Source organism: Pleurodeles waltl, chromosome 7 (assembly GCF_031143425.1).
Source record: "Pleurodeles waltl isolate 20211129_DDA chromosome 7, aPleWal1.hap1.20221129, whole genome shotgun sequence".
NCBI lineage: Eukaryota > Metazoa > Chordata > Amphibia > Caudata > Salamandridae > Pleurodeles > Pleurodeles waltl.
The window spans coordinates 1145620813-1145638335 of record NC_090446.1 but is presented as its reverse complement, the minus strand read 5'-3'; the positions used below and the strand labels follow the sequence as shown (position 1 = coordinate 1145638335).

At 41.8% G+C, this 17523-nt stretch overlaps 1 protein-coding gene across 2 annotated transcripts in view; it reads left to right on the top strand.

Moving 5' to 3' along the window:
• Positions 1 to 12141: 12141 nt before the first annotated feature.
• The window catches only part of LOC138246045 (uncharacterized), a 46649-nt gene continuing 41267 nt past the window's right edge, over positions 12142 to 17523 (top strand). Inside the window, exons 1-2 of one of the 2 annotated variants that reach the window (XM_069200222.1) lie at positions 12142 to 12221; positions 14057 to 14321. In XM_069200222.1, the coding sequence (XP_069056323.1) occupies positions 12185 to 12221; positions 14057 to 14321 (302 nt within the window). In that variant the 5' untranslated portion in view covers positions 12142 to 12184. Of the gene's footprint in view, positions 12320 to 14056; positions 14322 to 17523 lie in introns of both variants that reach the window. The other variant, XM_069200223.1, reaches the window with a different exon arrangement.

The following is a 17523-nucleotide window of genomic DNA, read 5'->3' as shown; positions in this document are numbered from 1 at the left end:
ACAGGGACAAGAGTGATTTGCATATAGCTGGGTCCAAACTGAGGTGGAACAGTGAGCAAAAGAATAATGGATTAAATTCAGATAAGTGACTGGGGGTGAGTGTTTGCATTATTTAGCACTCTCTTTATTATCCTTTTGTGATTGTAAATTTTACCTGTTCTGTGTCCACCAGATACTCTGAGGTTAGTTTTTGGAGGGGTTGTATTAGTGATTTTTTTTTATAGTTAGTGTTTAGCACCTGCTTTGTTGTTACTATTTGGTGGAGTTGTAACAGTAAATTTATTGTATAGTTACTGTAGTCAACCTGCTCTGATGAAAGGACTTTGTGCACTTTAGGGTTTTTTGGGGGGGCTTTTAGTGTTTATTTTACACTGTTGGAGGTAAGTACTTTGCATTATGAAGGGTACTTTTTTTATCACTGACCAGCATTTATTATAAGGTAAGCAGTTTCTGGAGTTGGAATAGTAATTTATACTTTTATTAGTATCCTGCACCTACTGTGATATAAGTAGTCTATGGAGTTGGAATACTTATTTTGCACTCTAGATACTGTGCAGTACCTTCTCTGAGGTAAGTATTAATTGGTGTAGTAATAATATATTTGCCCTTGTGTGTATGGTAGACATCTTACCTGTTGTATGTTGTTTAGGTATTTACACATTATAGTTACTATTTCATATTATACTTACTTTTCTTTTCTGGTCAGCTGTTTTGTTGTGAAAATAGTGGTTTTTGCGTTGTTGATGATCCTGTGTGGTGGTATTTTTTTGGTGAATCTGAAAAAAATAGGTATTAGTCTTCTCTTTAGTATTCTATATTTATAGTTTAGTTAATTTTAAACACTTTTGATGAAGGAAGTATTTATTGGAGATAGTCTACTGTATTTATGTTTCAGAGTCACTGATTGGTATCTGTTTTGAAGTAAGTGTATAGCTGGTTTTTACTTTCAACTTGATTTGAGGTATTGTTTGAGTGAAATAGAAATATTATTTTTGTTTCCTAATTTGTATTTTTGCCACTGCTTTGATTAAGTTTGTAGACGACGTATAATACATATATGGCATTTTTAGTGCTGCTCACCATTTCATTTCACATATTTAGTAGTGCAAAAATACCATATTTTTTTGTTTTCTCTCAGTTATTTGTTATACTTGCTAGAAACTTAATTTAATTTCAGTATAATTTAAAATATTGTTGAAAATTATACTTATTTTTGTTTTTGGGTGAATGAGCCTTAATCGTTTTTTTGGAAGTCGTTTGTTGAACTTTTGAAGTGGTGTTCTGTTACTTTTATCTGTATTTGATATATGTAAATAAACAAAAAATAGTGTTGTAATTTAAGTTTACTATATATTTTCATGTATGAACACAGTATAAATTTATAATATTTTTTTTTACTTTTTCCCTGTAATAGTCACTTTTGCGCTAGGTAGTATGTATTCTTATATTTTATTTGGTAGGTCAAGTTAGTTTTTTTCTGTACAAGTGAATTTAATTGAATGGGTTTTATTGGAAAATACATTTAAAACATTTTTAATTCATTTTCTATTGCCGTATTAATTTTTTCTGGAAAAAAAAGCAGAAATTACTTTTGCTTTTGACATGATTTTCTTTCTTTCTTGTTTACTAGTCTGCAGTGTATTTCTGTAATTTAAAGACATATATTTAATTTTATTTTTTCATTTTTTGGCTCTTGTTTTGTTAATTAATTTTCGATAAATAATTTACCTGTTAAACTCAGTAGGTGGCACTCTTACATTAAATTTTAATTGCTGTGTCTTCGTTCTCGTTCACACGTCTTTTCTGTATGGTGCTCTGTGGAACACTGAACCCAAAATGGTGGACGGCTGTATATGTGTATGTATACGTGTTTGAAGTGTTACCTTTAAATAAAGATAGAACGTATTTTCGACATGTTTTTTATTGTATATATTTATATGACTGAACGTATATTTATTTTTTGAGATTACTGTTTGTGCAATTTTAATTTGTTTCCCGTTCTCCTCAGTGTTGTTTGGGGAGAAGAAATACCTCCTGGGGGCTGTAAACAGAGTTGTAGGACTATGTGTTTATGCTGTGTCATTTTTTTTATGTAGTCCGTTTTATGTGTTTGTATAAAAATGCCTTTTTTTCTCTAAATTAAGTTTGCATTGTTTGTTTAGAAATTGAAATAATTTTTTTAAACTTTAGTTTTAGTTTAGACAGCGTTTTTTTTTTTTTTTCGTAGTTTGTTTTCCTGTGTATTGTCGGGGTTCCGGTATTCGTTGTAGTTGGTGTTGTTGTTTAGCTATTTTACTCTTTGAGAGGATTTTTTCGTTGTTGAGACGTCTGAAATGATGAAGGGTGACACCATTTATAATGAAATCTGTAGTCATTTATTCCAGTTAAGGATCAAATAAAACACCCCATCCAACACAAGCCTTCTCTCTCTGCTTCCTCACCAACTGCCAGATCCCTTGGTTACCATCACTAGGATCTCCTAGTGACAGTTGCCAGGTTCCGTAAGCAAGTTCTATATACAGAATGCCACACATCTCCCTTCTTTCATCAACAAAAGAAAGCATGAAATATAACAACAATGAAAAGTATCAGACTATAAATAAGAACTTTTAACATAAAAACACCTAAAATTAGGAAACATAAGCACTAAACAAAGTCATCTAAAATTTTAGGTCGCTTGATAATTCTTGAAGACTTCCTTGGTGAAAAATGATCGTCAACAAAACCATGTTTTCCCTCTACATCATCACTCACAGATTTACCTTCCCCACAAGCAGACTTCACTTTGACCACTCTTCCAACATTCCATACCTTGTGATCCTCAGTTCTTACAGCATTACCCAGAACTTTCTTAACTACAAGTGGTCTAGAGAATTTTGAATGTTCTTTTGAAAGACCAAACCGAGGATTCTTTACCTTGACAAGATCACCTACTTGAATCACCACTTTCTTGACTGCTCTGCGCTTATCGAATCTAATCTTCCTGTCAGAAATATTTTTTGTTTCTTTTAAACATTTCAGCTTATCATTACATACCGTTTCAGATTTCGAACCCACCTTGTCATTTACCCATGAAGGGCACACCAATGTGTTTGGTTTTCTCCTTCTGAACAACTCAAAAGGTGAAATGCCTGTAACAGAATGAGGGGTCAACCGATAAATCCTGATTTTACATGACACTTCCTCTTTCCAACATTTATTATTCGCCAAAGCCAATTGAATGGTTTCTTTTAACACTCTATTTAACCTCTCTACCATTCCATTGGTTTTGGGATGATAAAGAGACGTTTTCTTATGCTTAATGCCTCTTTCACTCAAGAAGCGTTCCATGTCTTGTGAGACCAATTGTACACCATTGTCAGTCAGAATAGAGGAAGGAAACCCTTCTCTATCGAAAATTTCATTAAGAAAACGTATTACATTGCGTGTCTCAACAGAGGTAGTGATTTTGAATTTGGGCCACCTTGAATACATATCCATCAATACAATAATATATTTATCAGAGCCCGAATATCTAATCGGACCCAAAATGTCCAACGAAATTTCTTGCCAAGGTTCTTTCGGTAGCTCCCTCACTTTCATGGGTTGAGTTCTACAAGTTAAAGTCTTGTCCGCATTGGAACACTCCACACACTCCCTAACACATCTTTCAATTGATAAATCCATACCTGGCCACCAGTACATGAGTCTTAACCTCTCTTTTGTTTTGGAAATACCAGGATGACTCTCATGAGCCATGGAGATTAATTCATCTCTCAACTTCTTTGGAGGAATAAGCCTCGTTCCCCTCAATAAAAAATCACCCTGAGTTGATAATTCATCTCTGACTCTCCAAAAACCGCATAACTGCTGATCATTCTTCTCGGTACCATCCCAACCACCTCTGACTTTGTTAATAACTTTCTGTACAACTTCATCATCTAACAACTTCAATATCCAGTCACTTTCTTTAATTATACCATCCCTGATCATGCACACATCAAAGTCGTCTCTACAATCCATGGAGATATCATCAGACTCCATATCGTCATTTACCAACCTCGAACAACAGTCTGCAAGGTTGTTTTCAATCCCAGGTATGTACTGAACACCAAACGTAAATTCCTGCAAGGCTACTACCCATTTTCTGATTCTACCAGAAACAGCATCTAACCCTTTTTTTTTCCAAGATTTGTTTTAATGGTTTATGGTCCGTTCTTACCATAAAATTGCTACCCCAAACAAATTTCCTTAGTTTGTTCACTGCCCAAAATACAGCCAACGCCTCCTTTTCTATAACAGAATAGTTTAATTCTGCTCCTTTCAAGGACCTTGATAAAAAAAGTATTGTCCTTTCGACACCACCATGTGTTTGTATCAAGACAGCCCCAAGACCTTTGGCGCTAGCATCCGACATTATTACTGTATGCTGTCCCGGTTCAAAACTATTTAAGCTAGCAGCAGATTTCAAACTATGTTTTAATGAGACAAATTCCTTTTCACACTCATCACTCCAGTCAAAAGTGACACTTTTCTTCACTAACTCTCTCATACAAACAGTCTTATCTGCAAAATGATCCACAAATTTACTGTAGAACTCAGCCATGCCTAGAAATCTCACTACCTCATCTTTTGAGGAAGGGCTGGAAAAATTAACAATGGTATCAACCAATTCCTTTTTGGGTTCAATACCCTTGGAAGAAATTTTGTGACCAAGATAATCAATTTCATGAAGATTAAATTTGCATTTTCCCACCTTTAAGGTCAAACCACTCTTTTCAAGTCTCTGGAGAACTCGGCGTACTCTCTCATTGTGTTCTTTCTCATCTCTACCATATACAAGAATGTCATCTTGGTATACTTTGATACCTTGCAGTCCTTCTAGCAGTCTTTCCATGGCACGTTGAAAAACAGCCGCAGCCGAAGCCAGGCCAAATGGCATACGAACAAACTTATAACTGCCAAAAGGGGTGATGAATGCCGTCAAATCCTGAGAGTCTTCATGTAAAGTGATCTGGTGGTAGGCAGATGTTAAATCTATAGAAGAGAAACAATTTGCATTTCCTAATAAAGATAACATTTCATTAATGTTCGGCAAGGGATAATGATCCACCACAATACACTTATTCAATTCTCTCAAATCAATGCAAAGTCTAGGTTCGCCATTGGCCTTGACCGCCATGACCACTGGGGCCAACCACTCAGTGGCTTCCACTTCTTTGATAATGCCATCCTGCAAAAGTTTATCTATTTCCATTTTCATTTTCTCCTTGACCATTAAAGGTACACTTCTTACTTTGCTGACCACAGGTATGGTACCTTTCTTCATCTTAATTTTATGTATATAACCTCTCATACATCCAAGTCTGTTTTGAAACAGATGTGGAAATTCTTGTTCATATGATGGTCTCAGACTCATAACGTTGAACCACCCATTTTCTTCCACCGAATCAATGCACACATCATTTTTCAATCTTACAGATGGAGATTCATTGGGGTCAAGATACACCTTTAGATCTCTCTGGTGAAACCAACTAATAAGAGAATCACCTCTCATGGAAACATAGACCTTACCATCTATAACCCTATCTTTGAATTGGATTGAGCCAATAAAGTAACCTATTAACTTAATAGGTCTTCCACCATACCCTTTAGGTGAAATGTCAGGCTTGAAAAGCCTCACTGAAGCTCTGAGATGTTTTTCAAATAGAACTCTTGGAATAAGTGTAATTTTTGCTCCCGAATCAAACATCATGGGAATATTTACTCCCTCAATTTGTACCGACTCTATTGGACCACCGTTACCTTTTTTGACCTGTAAAACAAATTCTTCATGAAAATCATCATCTTCTAAACTTATTTCTTGAACCCTCTTTTTCTTTATGTCTACACTCCTACAACAGGAAGTAACATGTCCTTTCTTGCCACACTTTTTGCAAGAAGCTTTCCAACCAACACAGCCTTTAAAGTTAGCATAATGACCAAGTTCTCCACATCTATAACACCTTCCCTGGAAATGTCCTTTCTCCTTATTGACTTCTGAACTTTCCTTGACCATTCTCTGAGATTTCATCCTCTCTTGTGAGTTCTTCTTATGACTAACAAGATGTACATCACACTCTCTTTCAGTAAAATTAGTCTTCCTAATTTCCTCAACACAAGCTGAACTATGTTCATGCATTTTAGCAATCACAATCACTTCACTAAAAGAAGGATTATCTTTATTCCAAAATGATTCTCTAGCTTTTTCAATACTACAGCCCAACATAAACTGGTCTCTTAACCTTTCCTCTTTATTACTACCAAAACTACACGATGACGCCAATTTCCTGAGAACTGTGATGTGTTCCTCTACAGATATACCTGGCTGTTGAATTCTTTTGCCAAAGTGATACCTTTCTAGAACTGTGGAAACTTTAGGTAAATAATGCAAATCTAGTTTTTTGATACAAATCTCAAAATCATTGAGCTCACTCGCCTCATCAACGGAAAGTTCTGGAAGATTTTCAAAAACCTCCTGGCCCTCCGCCCCTAAACAGTGTAACAAAAGTGACATCTTGCGCTCAGCACTCAATGAAGTGCCACAAACCCTTGCATAATGCGCAAATACACCTTTCCACTTTTTCCAGGGAATCTGTGGCTCACCAGAAGATAAAAAAAATGGGGGACAGGTTACATTCTGCATGGTGAAAGATATTATTAACAATGTATCAATATTTGTTCCCAAACATGCAAATAGTATTAATCATTGAATTAGTATTTAGTGCATTACTGTCTTGTGCAGAAATATATTCATTCATAAAGGAACACAACACTCCAGCACAGTTTTCAAAATTACAGTTCCAGCACTAGTAGGTACAGTTCAATCTTTTCCTTAGCGCAATTGCACCACCTTCTGGTACTTCAAAAAAAAAAAAAAAAACTTCTTGTGAAATCCAGGAAAGAAACATCGAACGACCTTGTATAGAAGCGAAGCAGCTGTGCACAGAGAAGTGCGCGTAGTCCGACGCCGTTGAGAAACGGAATAGCTGACAAGCCTCACACATTGACAAAATCGGCTCTCCACAGCTCCGCTGTTCCGTGGAGGATGGCAGCCTTCCACACAGCCAGCGCAGCGCCTCGCAGTGAAACTGAAACCACCGATGTAAGATGGCGGCCGTAAATTGAAATGCCCGTGGAATCGCAAGTCAGTGTTTCTCACACAGGCTTGTTTCTTAATCCGTGGGCCACAACAGTGTAGATTCTGTTTGCGGCCACCAGAGGACAATCACAGAGACTCACCCCAAAGTATTTGTGTGTCGAATACCGGTAATTCAAGAGACATTCCGTTGTATTCCGGAGCAGTATTCACACCTCCTGGTGTTGCCGTTAATTTAATACCACCTCAAATTGTTGCCCAGCCCAAAGCTGCCAAAGTCCATCAAAACAGGTGAGCTTCACACAACTTAGCAATGGTGTTGGGGTGTTGAGACTTCACTAGGATCACAAATGCCAATAGGTTCTTTCATCCTCGTCGCCAATGAAATGATGAAGGGTGACACCATTTATAATGAAATCTGTAGTCATTTATTCCAGTTAAGGATCAAATAAAACACCCCATCCAACACAAGCCTTCTCTCTCTCTGCTTCCTCACCAACTGCCAGATCCCTTGGTTACCATCACTAGGATCTCCTAGTGACAGTTGCCAGGTTCCGTAAGCAAGTTCTATATACAGAATGCCACAACGTCGTTGTAAAAAAAGTTGTTGTTTAGGTTTTCTTGTGGTTCTGCAGTAGTTGTTTAGAATGTCGTTGTTTAGGCAGTAGTTGTTCCATCGTATATTCCAGGGTAGCCATAAAGAGTATATGGTCTGGGAGTCTGGCAAATACGAACTCCACAGTTCCATAATCACTACACTAAATTCTGGGAAGTTTGGTATCAAACTTCTCAGCACAATAAATCCACACTGATGCCAGTGTGGGATTTATTGAAAAATGCACACAGAGGGCATCTTAGGGATGCCCCCTGTATACCAATTCCTAATGTTAGGCTGACCAGTTCCTGCCAGCCTGCCACATCCAGATGGGTTTCTGGCCACATGGGGTGAGTGCCTTTGTCACTCTGTGGCCAGGAACAAAGCCTGCACTGGGGGGAGGTGCTTCTCACCTCCCCCCGCAGGAACTGTAACACCTGGTGGTGAGCCTCAAAGACTCAAGCCTGGTGTTACAACGCCCCAGGGCACTCCAGCTAGTGGAGATGGCCGCCCCTCCGGACACAGCCCCCACTTTTGGCGGCAAGTCCGGAGGAGATAATGAGAAAAACAAGGAGGAGTCACCCACCAGTCAGGGCAGCCACTAAGGTGTCCTGAGCTGAGGTGACCCCTGCTTTAAGAAATCCTCCATCTTGTTTTGGAGGATTCCCCCAATATTAATTCCCTCAGGGAGGAAGCACAAAGAGGGTGGAGCCACCCTCAAGGACAGTAGCTATTGGCTACTGCCCCCCCAGAAGTAAACACACCCCTAAATTGAGTATTTAGCAGTGACCCTGAACCCCGGGAAATGAGATTCCTGCAACCTGAAGAAAGAAGAAGGACTGCTGACCTGAAAGCCCCGCAGAGATGATGGAGATGACAACTGACTTGGCCCCAGCCCTACTGGCCTGTCTCCAGACTCAAAGAACCTGCACAGCGACGCACCCAGCGGGACCAGCGACCTCTGAGGACTCAGAGGACTGACCTGCACCTAAAGGACCAAGAACCTCGCAAGGACAGCGGCTCTGTCCAAAAACAGCAACAAGAAACCAACTTTAAAGAGACTCTCGCCTCGCTCTGGAAGCGTGAGTCTTCACACTCTGCACCCGATGCCCCAGGCCCGAGTCCAGAGAAACCAACACCGCAGAGAGGACCCCCAGGCAACTCCAACGACGTGGACACCATGAGTCGACCTCCCTGCACCCCCACAGCGACGCCTGCAATGAGGATCCAGAGGCTCCCCCTGACCGACACTGCCCGGTAACAAAGTAACCCGACGCCTGGACAAAGCACTGCACCTGCAGCCCCCAAGACCGAGAGGAACCAACCACCGGTGCAGGAGTGACCAGCATGCGGCTCTCATCCTAGCCCAGTTGGTGAATGGCACGAGAATCCCCCCTGTGCCCTGCCTGCATCGCCAGAGTGACCCCCAGGTCCCTCCATTGATTTCAATACAAAACCCGACGCCTTGTTCACACACTGCACCCAGCCACCCCTGTGCCGCTGAGGGTGTGTTTTGTGTGCCTGTATGGGACTCCCCCCCCAGTGCTCTACAAAACCCCCCTGGTCTGCTCCCCGAGGACGCAGGTACTTACCTGCTAGCAGACTGGAACCGGAGCACCCCTGTTCTCCATAGGCGCCTATGTTATCTCGGCCCTCCTTTGACCTCTGCACCTGACCGGCCCTGTGCTGCTGGTGCTGAGGGCTTGGGGTTGCCTTGAACCCCCAACGGTGGGCTGCCTATGCCCAGGAGACTGAACTTGTAAGTGCTTTACTTACCTGAGAAACAAACTACTACTTACCTCCCCCAGGAACTGTTTATTTTTGCAGTGTCCACTTTTAAAATAGCTTATTGCCATTTTTGCCAAAACTGTGTATGCTACTGTTTTGATTCAAAGTTCCATACTTATCTGTGTGAAGTACCTTACAATGTATGTACTTACCTAAAAATCTGACTCTTGTGGTTCTAAAATAAATTAAGAAAATAATATGTTTCTATATAAAAACCTATTGGCCTGAAGTTAAGTCTTTGAGTGTGTGTTCTCATGTAGTGCCTGTGTGTGTACAACAAGTGCTTAACATTACCCTCTGGTAAGCCTACTGCTCGACCGCACTACCACAAAATAGAGCATTAGTATTATCTAATTTGCCACTATCAACCTCTAAAGGGAGCCCTTGGACTCTGTGCACACTATCTCTCACTTTGAGATAGTATATACAGAGCCAAATTCCTACACCAATGCGTGTTCTTCTTTGAAGAAGTCGACTTGCATGCATCTACCTTGAACTTGTACTTGCTTTTCATGACCAACGCTGATCCATTTTTTGCTGTTCCAGCTTCCATATCAGTAGCTTGTTGATTTGCTCTTTAATCGGCTTTACAGCCATTAATATTTTTTCTAAACTAAGTATCTCTCTCACCATGCGTCTTCTGAAAGACAGCCATCAATGACTCTGAAGCGTATGGCTTCTTCATCATTAAATTCACTAAACTTACAGAGTTTGATAAACACATCAAGTCTTTCAACAAACTGAGCCATCAGTTGACAGAGACAGCTTGCTGTCTCGCTTGGTTGAAAATGTACCTTTCATTCTCGACATTCAGCATCGGATTGAACTCTCTTTGATCTGACAGTATGATATTGCATCAGTCAACAAGATTTTTTTCAGCACTTCTATTACCCCTTCACTGGCAAGGTTCTTTAATACTTGATGATTTTCTTATCATCTACTTCTTCTAGGGCATCTATGAAGTAATCAAACGTCTTGATCCATGCGGCTCACCTGGAGCCAAGATTTTGCTTCTTGGCGGTGTTGAACAGCGGTGGTGGTTTTAGAAATACAGTTGCATGATACTTTGTGCTCTTTTCAACTGCCGTTAAGAGCATCTGCCGTTCAGGTGACTGCTGCTGTTCACCTGGACCAGTAAACTCTGCCGTTGTTCACCTGGGCTGGTAACCTCATCATGCCCGATCTGAGGTCGCAGATCATAGACTTCTTTCTTAATGGTGAGCAACGATTTTTTTTCTCGCACTTGTTGCATTTAGCTTTTTGCATTGCTCCTGGTTGTCACTGCCTTTAGCATTTAGCTTTGTATTGATGATGGCTTGATGTTATCGCAAGACACAGTATTTCTTCTTTCAGCCTTCCCAACGCATTCTAGTGGGCTTTTCAAATGCTCTCCTCTGCAGGGCCTTCAACTTCTGTGAGGGCTGTAAATGGGCTAGAGTGGGGCTTCGACTCCACACACTCCAACTTCGAACTGCTTCTCATCAAGTTGGGCACATGTGGCACACACAAGCAGCTTGCTGTATCACTGCAAACTCTCAGGGAGAGGAGACTTGTTTCTTGGGGGCACGTTTATCCTACTTGTCGCCAGTTGTAGCATCCTGGAGCCCAGGAGCATGTGAATGAACACGCCACACACAGAGCTCTATAATAGACCCCTTTATTCATCAGCATACGATCACACACTGCACTCTGATTACGTCATAACCATGAATAACCACACTTTAACACCTCCCAGCATGTTACATAATTCCTTTGTTGAGTCCGCCTAGAGCTGCAAGGGTCCAAATGCACATAGTCTTGTGACACTATAGGTTGCATCTTTGTCTCAACTTCCAGAATGCCTTGGACTTTGTAGTTGACACTGCACATTGCAGCGAATCAACTGAAGTAATTAACAGTGTGAACAACAATCCATGCATCAATTCCCCCTCCCAACTGTACTCCAATCCCAACCAGCGTTCGCTCCTTTCTTATCTTCTAGCTGTTTCACTCCCTATACTCGGTACTCTGGTGCTCGCCTTCAAGTTTACACAGGTGCACCTCAGCCTTCCCCAAGATCCCCTTCGCGGGTCACCTCCTGGGCCAGCAGGTGCTACCTTTAGTGGAAGTATGTATTAGCAGTGGTGGAAGTCTGTGAATCCAGAATTAGAAAATGCCCAAAACAATTGTGCACCTGTACTTATAATTTTTTCTTGCAAAATAAGTACATCTGCCAAAAGACCCGATTCAAACGTGAGAATCCCGAATGTTAAAGACAAAATGGCTTTATTTCGCTGACTCTCGCTCGAAATTGCTTCTGCGTCAATAGGTGTCAATGAGGAGAAAAGGGGAAAAACGTTCCTCTGATTTTTTTTTTTAATCTCCCACTGTTCTGCTCTAAAATGTTGCCATGTATGCGGTCTCTACGTGAAAAAACAGGCCAGGACCGAACCTTTGCGTCACCAGTAACAATCAGCAAGTAGCGAGCGTTAATAAAGAAACTTTGGTGTGCTTTCTTATGTATGCTGAATATATTGATGTGTTTAACTCTTAGTCTCTTTTTTAGCCAATCGCTCTTGGTGTGTGTAGGCGGGGCTAGTTTAGGATACACTTGAGGGGTAGATGGGTGTACACTCCGGCTAGGTCGCGTTGATTGGTTGCGTCGGAGATCTTTGTACTTCCTGTCTGACCAAGGAGGGACAACAATGGAGCCCGTAGGGCTAGTGCAGACCAGCAGTGGGGGTGAGGGCGCAGGGCTTGGCCGTGGGTGGTCACAGAGCGAGGCGCGGAATATATTTTTGTTTGCATTTCAATGGAAAATGTTGAACATATTTATACAGGTGTGACAAAAATTCAAATTATAAAGGACCCTGGTATGGAGGGTATGGGGCAGAGATGGAGGTGGGCCCCTGCTTGACCGGTGACAAGAAGGGATGTGTGTAACGTAGACCCCTTATAAAATATACCACTGGGCAAAGGGTAGGGATGTTGTGAGAAAGAGGTAGAGAGGAGTGAAAGCATTAGTATTTTCTGGGCATACAGCGGCACAGCGTTCCTGGAAACTGGGAGGGGCGAGTGTTGCCTGTCCGGTGGTGAATGTATGGACAATGCTGGATATTAGGGCAAAGGACAATTGGTCTAGGTCTAGGGTGTCCAAATTAACCTCATTTTGCATGAAGGGCATTGGGATGCTCCTGGCGATGGATCTGCTGTCTTCCCTGCTTGGAAGATATTTAATGCCCTAATATATCTTGTTTTTTTATTGTATGAAGGGCAGTGGGGTATTCCTCCTTGGGATTAAACTGCTGCCCCTTGTTTTTTGTTTGGTCATAACCTTATGCAGCTCGCAACTGTCGTCGCCAGATATGTTCTGCTTAATCACCATTTGTAATGGTTGTTAGCTTCTGTGTACTGTGCAGCGCTCCGATACCCTTCGGTCATGTAGGCTCATGATAAAACTTTAAATACATAAATAAAGGACGATACAACATTACAGGTAGGCACCATAGAGGCATGCGGTGTGTGCGGACAGTCGTGGTTCTTGATTGTATACGGGGCATAACTCAGCAGAGGCGGAACCGGCCGTGAATTAGAAAAGAGACAGTTATAACAAGTTGTGGGTAGGTGCACTTGGCGAGCAGGGTAAAAAGCTGTTTTGCGTGCGCAGGGCCAAATGGGGCCTGGAGCGCTGAGGTGCATGCATGGTGACATAAGCATTAGCTCTTTTGTGGCACCGATTGAGTGGACAGTTTGACGACGTTTGACATCCTACTGACCGCTCCACACCCTTGCCTACTCAACGGAGTCCCTGTCCGTAAATGCCACCTACTCACAGCTCTCCTGACACCTGCCCCAAGCTAGCTCACTTTTTGGATCCACCATTAACGTCTTACGGATCCACCATTAACTTCTTACTGTTAAGCCCCCAGCTGACTTTTACTGGCATCTGCCTGTTAATAACTGACTGCACCCAGTCGCCGTTCAGTTACTCGGCCTGTCGCTTGACAGAGAGCCGCATTTCAAAGGGACAGTGCAATAAGGCTAACACTTCCCCTGCCCACTTCGCCTTTGAATTCCAAAGGCCAGACATGTGACCGGCTGTAGCACCAGTCATACCATCATCCAGAAAGCTCCTCTAATCGCCGGCTGCTTGTGCGCCATACCTGCCGGCTATTTGCATTGTCTCTTTCCTTAACCTATGGACTTCTTATACCAATGTTTCAGACTCCCTCCCAGTCCTACTGGCTTTGATTGGCTGGCTGGAGTACATGGGGACGTTTAATAATTACAATTTGAAAATATGCCCATGCCTACAAGCAGGTATAGGAATTAATGGGAAAAAAAATATATGTATGGATCTACATCTTTCTTGTAATATTAGACGTAAATGCCAAGAAAACCCACGTGAGGTACTTGTGTCCAAAATGTTGAACTCACTTTATTTTGTACACATATTCTAGACCTCGTTACTAAGCTGATGTTATTTAAAGTGACAACAGATGCTTTAGTTTGTGTTGTGTACCATAATTATTAATGATATGCTTACTGACTGCTGCGCTTTGTGTGTGTGTACGCAGCACCGGAGGGATACTGCCCCCCCTGCTCCACCCGCAAAAAGAAGGTGCGCTTTTTGGCGCAACACGACATCATGCTGCTGCGCAAGGTCGTGATGCAGAACCCCTTTGCCCTCAAGGAGCCGAGGCACGTGTGGGCACGGATTGGCGAGGAGATGAACGCGGATTTGCAGGACGAGAGCTTCGAGGTGGACTATAGGCGCTGCCGGGAGCGCACGGCACTGCTACTGCACTACTACAAGCGGCAAAACTTCGCCGGGCTCCGGAGGTGAGGATTGCAGGGGACTGCCCCCATTGGGTCAGTAGAAGCAGCATTTCCCATGGAAAACGACATTGCCTATACATTTTGTCTTTCTTCAAAACACAATGTAGTTGTTCAACGTTGCCTTCATATTTTGATTTTTCATCATCACTTTTAAGCACCAAAGTCATCTGTCGCTAAATGAGGCTTTAATCCGTCATGTCCTTGGTTTAGGGACATCTTAAGGATGTTGGTTGCCCTGGGCCAAACGTATTTTGGGGGGCCCTGTTCGGAACAGTTTTGAATTTATGATCCAGTTAAGCTTTTTCAGGCTCTCTTTGGCTAGGTCACTGACAGTGCAGAGTCATACTCGTCCAATTTCTGAATGTGTTTATATCTGATACCTCTTTGGGATCCTTATTGAGTGGCCAGGGAGGTTTTGGAACAAGGAACAGCACATTGTTGAATTGTACCGCATTGTTTGACCCACTTTAATTTACCACGCAGGATTTTCTAGCATAATAGGATCATAATTTCGGATTGGAGGTATTTTGGTCATTTTGCCCTTGTAGACTTTGTGGGAGAGCTGAGATCAAATTGTGGGTCGTTTGTGCTACTGGGACTCATTGGAGAGCCTTTAGCCGTTTTGTTCCGTGCTCATTTTTTCTAAGATTCTGGCAGAATGACGATTTGCTTTTGAATCTGAATTAGGTTTGGATCTGTTGAGGTTTCTGCATCATGAGCTGGCCATCTGATTTCTTCACCATGTAATTTACCTGAAAGTTGCTGCCAAGGTCCGAACCGAATGTGACATTAAGGGTCTTTATTTTTTACTTTGGGGTCGTGGTACAAGTCAAGCATAGATGACTTGTACTTTTTGAGAAGTCATGAGGAATTAAGTCATTTTTTTTCTTCAGATCCTGATGTAGAGGATTCTTATTATTATTGTCTTTTTGTTTAGAAAGTACAAAAAAGGACCAATAAAATGCACTGTCCTTAATGTGTGCTGATTTAGAAATCCCTGCAGCCCTGGTTCTTGGATTATGACCTCAGTCTAGGAACTGGTACCTATATTTAAATATTTTTTCGTTGAAAACCACACACTAGCACAAATGCAACATGTATGACATTGTTTAGTTATTTAACAAAACACAACGTCGTATTTGCTTCTTTTTCTTTTATTAAACCTTTTGAATGAATCCTTCATATTATGAGTGATTATGACCTTCCATATACGTGTTCGCCCATTTGCATTTTTTTCTAAAGCTTTATATGTAGTGAAAGATGTATGTTGTCCGATCTCCGAGAAGTAATACTGCACATTCCAGAATGGAAATCTCTAATGAATGTGTCAGTACAAATCATCTAGAACTCGCTGAAGAGTGTTCAGCGGTGGTGTATTTGGATGTTAGGAATACAGTAGACACTATGTAAGTGTATTGTCTGGGCACGTTTGTGGAGTGTAAATTCCTGTAATGATCACTCGAGGTGGCAGAGATTTTTATTTATTTTATTTATTTATCATGCTGGTTATGTAGTGCGGACATTACCGCATTGGTAGCACAGTACTTCGCATGGAAAGCCAGTTTCATAGAACTAGCAAACAGTACAGAGAGATTCACATCGTTGGTTTGCAGTGATAACGGCAAATTTTTTATGAGAATAGAACAAGGACAGAGGGAATAGAAGCAAGAGATGGAGCATGAATAATTTAGTTTTTTCCTTACAGAAGGCTGGGAAGTTTGAATTGCATCACAGTTCTTCGAGGAGGTTTTGGAGCTTGATAAGAGAAACCTTGGAGAGTTTTACATTTTTATTTCAGGAGATTTCGTGAAGTAGTGTTTTGTGTCTGGGGTTTATATGGCCTCTTGTGATGTGAAGCTGCCTTTTTAAGGTTGGAATAGGATTGCCGGTGAAGGTGAATCGCCTTGTGAGTGAGCAAATTATTTTGAATTAGTTTCTAGCCTCACGCGACAGCTTGTGTAGGCCTCTTAAAATACATGTAATGTCTGATTTTTGTGCTCCCTTGACCCGGGGGCGCAGCAGTGCAAGCTGGTTCAAAGAGGAGCTACTTTGGAGGCCAGCTAGCATGGTGTTGCCACTATCAAGGTGAGAGTGAACCAGAGATTGTATCAGTTTTAGCCAGCTAATATATGTGTACTTGCACAGTTATTATTTTCTGGTCGAGGATAAATGACAACGATTTTGCTAAAGAGATACCAAGAGAGGAGAGGTCATGAAGCCAAGTTCATTTGAATATTGGTCTGCGGGATATACTGCAGTGGTCCTTCCAGTAGTTAGATGCTATTGAACAGCTTAACTTAGTCCTCGGTTTTCTGATCATCATTATCCTAGGGTCAAGGATGGTGTCAGACATCTTTCAAGATGCTTTAACTAGCAGGGACCTGTCAACATCAAAGGCAAGATTGTAAGCACTGTCTACCAATTAGGGCACTGATTACTCAATTTACGATGTAGAGTTTTCCACTCAAGCTTAACTTTGTAACAGCTTTATCGAGCAGTCAGGACTTACCTCAGTGGAAGCATGGTGCAGGTTGAGACTAGGGGCCAGATGTAGGTAGTAATGGTTTTGCGACTCACAAATTGCGAGTCGCAAAACCATATGCTGAATGGAGTCCCTGACACCATCTGCGAATCGCAAGGGGGTCGCAAAGACCCACCTCATTAATATTAATGAGGTGGGTCGCAATTTGCGACCCCCTTGCGATTCCCTGCACTCACAGGGATGGTGGCCTGCTGGAGACAGCAGACCACCATGTTTGTGACTGCTTTGTTTTTTTTTGTATTGCAGCCCATTTTCCTTAAAGGAAAACGAGTTGCAATACACTCGGAAAAATGAAACCATTTGGTTTCATTTTTTCAGAATAGGCAGTGGTCCATGGGAAAAAATATTTTTGGCGACATTCACAAAGGTGAAGGGGTCCCATGGGGACCCCTTCCCTTTTGCGAATGAGTTAGCACCCACTTCATATTCGCGGCCACAAAGCAATTATGCATCACGGTGCGACACGCAAATAGGAAGGGGAACACCCCTTCTTATTTGCGAGTCGCATTCCCATTTTGCAAGTCGGTACCGACTCGCAAAATGGGAATGTGCTTCGCGATGCCCATTTTGCATGGCGCAAACTGCGAATTTCGCAGTTTGCGCCATGCAAAACGGTTCCTATATCTGGCCCTAGATACCATACAATTTCGTTATTAAGGTTGC